General features: G+C 37.8%; 1 protein-coding gene across 1 annotated transcript; it reads right to left on the bottom strand.

Annotated features, from left to right (window-relative positions):
- Positions 1-1,795: 1,795 nt before the first annotated feature.
- On the bottom strand, positions 1,796-6,661 carry LOC149381995 (putative respiratory burst oxidase homolog protein J). The gene is made up of 14 exons (XM_089630589.1): positions 6,369-6,661; positions 6,091-6,256; positions 5,858-5,906; positions 5,654-5,767; positions 4,382-5,149; positions 3,870-3,965; positions 3,655-3,770; positions 3,462-3,564; positions 3,292-3,383; positions 3,040-3,211; positions 2,691-2,831; positions 2,465-2,593; positions 2,300-2,378; positions 1,796-2,210 (listed from the first exon to the last, which is right to left on the bottom strand). The coding sequence occupies exons 1-14, from the start codon at positions 6,514-6,516 to the stop codon at positions 2,104-2,106; spliced, it is 2,280 nt and encodes a 759-aa protein (XP_089486715.1). The 5' UTR covers positions 6,517-6,661; the 3' UTR covers positions 1,796-2,103.
- Between the last annotated feature and the right edge of the window lie 201 nt (positions 6,662-6,862).

The following is a 6,862-nucleotide window of genomic DNA, read 5'->3' as shown; positions in this document are numbered from 1 at the left end:
TACATGACAACGACGCCAAAAGGAGTTGCTGTGTGTTATTTGATTAGGTAGGATTTGCGGGCTCAAATCATAACATTTTCGTATTTTAGTACTTTACTGTCTATCGATTTCCAAGAGCAACATCAAAATCATTTGGACAATGGTCCATAGATTGCACCTGTACTCACCAAGTTTTCTTTTACAATGTTTAGATGCGACGAATCTGTTGCGATTTTTACGCGCGCAAGTGCACGTGTCGCTCAAGTAATATAGTGAATTAAGTGCGAGTGTCGATCCCACGAGAAACAAGCTTAATTAGCAAACAAATCAACTAGCACGAATTGAACTAAAGATGAGATGTAAAGATGTCACAAATTATTGACAAGTTCTAACGCAAATAAATAACAAAATACTCAAATAAAAGTTGTAAGCAGAAAGAGAGGCTAAGGACCAAGGCTTCACGGGTTTATTCAACGGTTTGGATACACGAATTTGACACACAATCAATGATCAACTCACTACACTTTGCTAATCATACTCACAGAACAATATTGCTAAATCTCTCTCGAGCATCTAACAACCTATGTCAAAATTAGGAAAATCTTCTCTCGATCTCAATCCCTAGCAATAACATGCATTCATATCAAGAGTATTCACACGATTCTACGGCAACCTAACTATCTCTAGCCTAGGCATGCATCATAGTAATTCAAACCAAAACACTAACAACCTAATCTTTCTCAAGCATCAAGTTGAAGTATAAAATCATGAACAAGGTAGCTAATCTCGATCAAGCATTAAAAACGGATTTGAATTAAGCATAGTAGAGAATGGAAATTGAACTTCAATATATTAAATCATATCCATAACCGATTCCTAAACCCGCTACGCCATAGTCCTTAATGGAATTAGTTCATGACGTAGCGAGAAAACAAAAAGAAAATAAAAGAATAGGAAGAAGAAGAAACCATAATTAAAAACTAAATTGAAAATTAAAATACGAGAGAGTTCAAGAGTAAATGAGAAGAATAAAACTGTGATTGGCGCGAATTGATGAAGAACGGCTCTCCTCTTTTTCTCTATCTCTCCCAAATACTAAGTGAAAACAAAAAAAAAAAGTGATAAGATTCCTAAACAAGAGGTTGAGAAGTGTATTTATAGGCTTAGGTCGAAATTAGGGTGTTTCCTCTAATTTTCAGAGTAAACTGGGTAACAAAACTTGATCTGACGGCTCAGATTGCTCCAGAAAACGCGTTTCCTCTTTTGGTTTCGCGCACCTCACGGCGCGCGGTAGAGGGGTCACGGCGTGAGGTAGTTCTTCTCGGGAGGTCGCATTCCGCGCTTGACGCTCGGGGATTTTCGACGCTAAAGTTCTTCGACCTCGCGGCACGCGGTCTGGGGGTCGCGGCGCGAGGTTAACAATTCCATACCCTCGCGGAACGCGCAAACTGCTCGGAGATGGCTCGGGAAGCTTTCCAAACCTCGTGGCGCGCGCTATGGGGGTCGCGGCGCGAGGTTCTGTCACGTTCTTCATTTTTGACTCGTTTGTGATCCCGAATGCCTCAATTTGTACAGATTTGCCCAGAGTATCATAGAAATCCCACTTTTGACCTCAAAACCTTCAAAACACACGAAAAACCTCAAAACTACTCAAGAACAAGCTCGGATTTAGTTGGGATGATATGAGTTTTCTACGTACGACACGCACCTATCAGAATCACGTCTAACGAGTTTCTTATATTCAGACGCAAGTTCTAGCATCTAAAAGATTTCAAATTAAAATAATTGGGAGTAATTTAAATCACTCAAAATTTCATGAAAATTTGGATTTAGACACGACTTCTCGCATATGATTCTAAGGAGTCTTCAAAGGTTCATACTATGTAGTGAGAAGAAAAAAAAATATTAATTAGAGACATGAAAGACATATATGTTACAAATAAGCAACTCTCAGCCTTGGAGTACTAGAGAGTAGTAGGAACCAGAAACCGTACAACTCTGAAAACACCTTCCATATTTCTCACCAAAACACACTTTTTCTCACTCTTCATGAACTCCCATTGGAAGATATAAACAGATTATTTTTAACTACATAAAAAGCTTCACATCCGTGTGATAACAAACTTAGAAGTTTTCCTTGTGAAATTCAAAGCGTGTAGTGCCTGAGCTAAATTCTAGGCAGAGGTTCTTCAACGTTTTGATCACAGCAGGTGATCCACAGTAAAACACACCTGTTTAATTACACAGCCACACAATTGAAAAAATCAAATAAAAAGCTTGAGAACAAGAATAAGATCAACATTTGGTCCAAGACAATTACCTATTTTAGATGATTCATGAGTAGCTGCAATATCTGAAAACACTTTTCGCCAATCGGGTCTTGCAAAATGTGTTCGTATCTATAAAATAATAAATCCCACCTCATCAGAAACAACACAGCAAATCAATGATATGCTATATGACTATATATATACATATAACTTACGCGGCTCTGCGAAAGAGCATCGAACCCGTCCTTTTCATGCTGAAGTTTCTGGATCATGGCGACAAGCGCAGACCTTACATCGCCTTCTTCGTGCACACTAGTCAGGTGGTTGTGCATTTCTATCACATTCTGCAATAAATAAAAGAAAAAAAAAATTCAAATCATCTCAACTATCCCAAAAAACTGCCTTTCTTGTGTTACAAGTTTCCATGTTTTGAAACCCTACATCATGATCGTGAAGTGTGATATCGTCCATGACTCCCTTGAACCACTCGAACGATTCTTGCTCGCCCGTCACCCAATAAAAGTACGCTCTCTTCGGACCTTTTCTGCTTTTCGTCTCCGAAGAATTACTTCCTGTTGAGCCCTGCCCAAATATATGCACCCAATTTTCATTATTATTATTCTCTTTGCCATCTGAATCTTTTGTCTCCTTTTTGTGTATGTTTCTATGACTCTCCGATTAAAATACGACGCGTCAAGTGATAACATGTCGTAATTTAATTGGGGAGTCATATAGGATATGGATTCAAAAAAGTTGTACAAAACTCATTCGATTTTCGGTATTTACTCACGGATTCAATGTCGTCGGTTTTCATGTTGTTAAGCAAGTCTTTCATGATGCTAACAAACGGAGTCGCGCCGATTCCGAGGCCCACGAGCAATAGGATGTCGTACTTATTGAAATCCTGTGACGGCGCTCCGTACGGTCCCTTGATCAGGATCCTTGGATACCTTGGATCAAACCTAAAACATTGCTCGGTTAATCCCGTTATTCGATAAATTATTGAATTCTGTTTACGATTTTTTTTTTTTTTTAGTCTCACTCGGCTTTTTTGTGGTTGTAGTCAGTGAACGCTTTGGTCTCCATCCGAACGATGTTTCCTCTTTTGAACTGTTTATTCTCTGGAGGACAAGCCTGAATTTCTTGGGGGTTAAGTCATAATGACATTTCATTACTCTGTACAAAGAATACATATGAAATATTTATTATTACCTGTTCAAATCTGCTTCTAAGCTCTCTAGTCCAGTCCCCACAGGCTTTAATGTGGACGCTCAAGTAGTCATCGCCGGGCGCGGAGGTGATGGAAAATGGATGCCTGAAAAACCACACAGAAAATCAATTTCTTTTTAAGTACTTTTTTTTTTCTTCATAATAATCATGTTTAATTATTAAGCCGATTTCATACCATTCAAAGCTAGAAATATCAGGGCATTTGACAAAAAGGTACATTCCGCTTTTGTACTCGAATCCCTCGGGTTTGCTCATGTACAATGCTAGGACATTTCCTGTGTACAAAACACCCTGCCAAAAAAAAAAAAAAATGCCCAACAACTATAGATGATTAGTGAGTGACCTTTTTTATTTAAAAAATTGAACCAAAAAATTGCATTTTATGCATACATTTTTCACGTCGACAGGGTCATCGCCCTCCCTGAAGTGCGAATAAGCCCTTTCGATCCCATAAAGCAAGACCGGCACAGCAATGTACATCCATGTCTGTGCAAACCAATCACACCAAAGAAAACAACATCACTACGTCGATCATTTATTTATTTATTTATTTTACTATTTTTATTTATTAATTTTACATTAAAAATAATTATTATAGTACTTTTTTTCTAGTTTTTAAATATTTTCCTTTTTTATTTTACTTTAATACAAATTAGCTTTTCCTGTTTTTTTTTTCTTTCATATTAGTCTCCTAATTTACACTTTTAGGTCCGTCCCTGATTATAATCTCCGTGAAAAAAGAAAAATCTTAAAGTAAATTTATAGTATTTATACTTTACTTTACGCCGGATCACAACAATTTTACCATTTGTACTCAATTTTAACACATTCGTCTACCATTTACATCAATTTCATAATTAAAATAAATAAATTAAAAAACAGTGAATTTGAAAGAAACGTACCGTTTTTTTGGTCCAGTCGTGGGTGAGGAAAATAAAGAAGCCGTGCAATATGAGGAGGACGTAGACGAAGAGCAGCAAGTGATGCGCGTACCAGAACGAATTGAAACCCGCCAGGTGGCGAAGCGGACCCGGCAACCTGTCGGCGTTCTTCCTGAACTTCTGTAGCGCGAGCAAGAACACGACGCCCATCAAAAAGACCATCAAAATCCCGGTGACCCCGGGAATACTCCCATACAGGTCCCCATAGCCCGGTTGCTTGTGCCCGAAGTCACCTCCGAGGAGCCTCATGAACTTCTCCTCGGGGCACGAGACCAGCCTCGGGAAATCGCACGCCACGTGGGACGACACGTGGACGAGGGTCCCGGCCACGACCCCCGAGGCGATCAGCTTGTGGAAGTCGATGCTGTCGTCGAACGGGACGAGATTGCCGAGAAAAGTGGCGCGGAGCTTCGTGATGATTTTTCGGCACATTGGTAAGAGTATTAGTGCCATGTTGAGCTTGAGTGTCTCGGCCGCGCCTTTGGCGAAGCAGAGACAATCGCCCATGATTTGGTACGCGGCTCGGTTTCTGTATTGGTAGTACTTCCACGCGAAGAGTCCGAGGTTTAGGCTCAGCCACAGCGCCACGATCCAGACCCGCTTCCAGTTTTCGTAGACAAAGTCCTTTGCCGTGCGGAGAGATCGGCTCAGACGGGTTTCGGTTCTCTGAGATTGCTCGGTTTTTTCTCCCGAGGTCATTTTCTCGAGTAAAGCTTTCAGCTGCCAAATCTGTGTACGTGAAAGCAAGGATTAAAATATCGATATCTGATGATGATATGTTGATTGTTCACTCTTTATAGAGAACAAATTTAAATTTCCGTTTTTTTTATTTTTTTATTTTATAAGATAATTTTTGTTAGATAAAAGTAAAATATATTTTCAGAATTGAAAGCACGAGCATGGGCGAAAAAAAAAATCGTCGAGCGGGCTCGATTTCTTTAATCGTTGAACAAAAGACTACGCTCTTGAATTAATTACTCGACCCCGAATTTAAGGAAGGAACGTGAAAATTTGAAGAAAAATATGAGTTAAAATCAAATTTATTTATTGTATTTTGGAAGTAAATAAAATTTAATAAGAATAGAGACATATGTGTGGGCCCCATGTATTAATTTGCTTTCAGTTTTATTTTCTACTCAATTTTCCAAAGAAAATGAAATCCACATTCAGTTATGCATTCAATTTGACTTAAAATAGAAAAATTCAAATTGATAGTTTGGAGGCCAAAATTACCTCGATATAGCCAAGACGGTCAGGGTCGAGCTTTTCCATGATCAGAGCTGCATATGATGCGGCTTGCTTCTCCAGGTTTTTCAACTTATTCGCCGACGCGCTCAAGATTATAACCTTCGTTATTTTATTTTCCACCAAAAAAAATATATATTTAATTAGATCATTGATTCAAAATATGCAAGCATTTTTAATTTCTTTACTCACCTTCTTTACTTCTTCCTCAGAAAGCTGGCCATCTCCATTTTTGTCACACCTAATTAAAAAAAAAATTATGTACATCAACTTAATTTCTTTATAGGCAGCTTAGCTAAGGATTGTTTTTTACTTTCTTTTATTTTAAAAAAATTATTATTTTACTTTCTAGCCGCCTTTGAGATTTTTTTATTTTTTTTTGTTAGGCCCTCCTTATTAAAAACATTTGTTGCTCTATCACTCACATGTCAAAAAAAATCTGGAGCCGGTTCTCGAGGTTCTCATCGGTCATGTCCTCATAAAACAATCTCAGCTCTTCAACGGTTATTCCCTTCCCCGCCGATATATTTCTCCGACGCGCCAAAGTATCAAATAACTCTCCTGCAAATCCCTTAGACTGTCCCTCCATTCCTGGAAAAAAAAAAAAAAAAAAGATTAGTAAATCATGTAACAATATATCCCAAACTATGTCATATAGTATATGAAAGCAGATAAAAAATTATAATTTTGTTTTTGGGGGTACCAATGCAGAGTCCGAAAGCGTCCTTGGAGAGCCTGCCATCGACTTGGTGAGCTTTGAAATTCGTCTCGAAGGTTTCCCAAGAGCTCGCTTTATTTCCGGCAAGGAAGTAAAGACCCTTCAAGCCTTTCTTTTTAGATTTTGGTGCCATTTTTTTTTTTTGTTGTTGTTGTTGTTATGTTTACACTCTTGATCTCATTTGATTATATATATACTAGTTAACCAACCCTCTAATTTTGTTTGCTACTTAAAAAAAATCATGTGTACTTAATAAATACTGTATTTTTTTTTATAAAACATATTTAATGCATTAAATATTTCCATACGTTATCTCAACACTTAAAAATTATACTTTAATATAGTAGTGTCATCATCTTTTCACTTTTTTTTTTTATTTGGCCAGCTTTTGATAATAATTGATCATACCATCAAATCACCACCTCTTTCTATAGAATCCTTTGTTAATTATTTTTTTGCGGTCGGAAGTGAAGACAATT

Source organism: Urtica dioica, chromosome 11 (genome assembly GCF_054948205.1).
Source record: "Urtica dioica subsp. dioica isolate 48M chromosome 11, U.dioica_male_clone48M_v1_H2, whole genome shotgun sequence".
Lineage (NCBI taxonomy): Eukaryota > Viridiplantae > Streptophyta > Magnoliopsida > Rosales > Urticaceae > Urtica > Urtica dioica.
This window is presented reverse-complemented; position numbering and strand designations above follow the sequence as displayed.

Bases quoted from the DNA above. Each gene is read 5' to 3' on its own strand.
- LOC149381995 (XM_089630589.1), bottom strand. From the start codon at position 6,516: ATGGCACCAAAATCTAAAAAGAAAGGCTTGAAGGGTCTTTACTTCCTT. The intron at 6,257-6,368 runs GTACCCCCAAAA...TTTTTTTTCCAG, and splicing joins CGCTTTCGGACTCTGCATTG to GAATGGAGGGACAGTCTAAG. The intron at 3,384-3,461 runs GTAATAATAAAT...CAAGAAATTCAG, and splicing joins TTAGAAGCAGATTTGAACAG to GCTTGTCCTCCAGAGAATAA.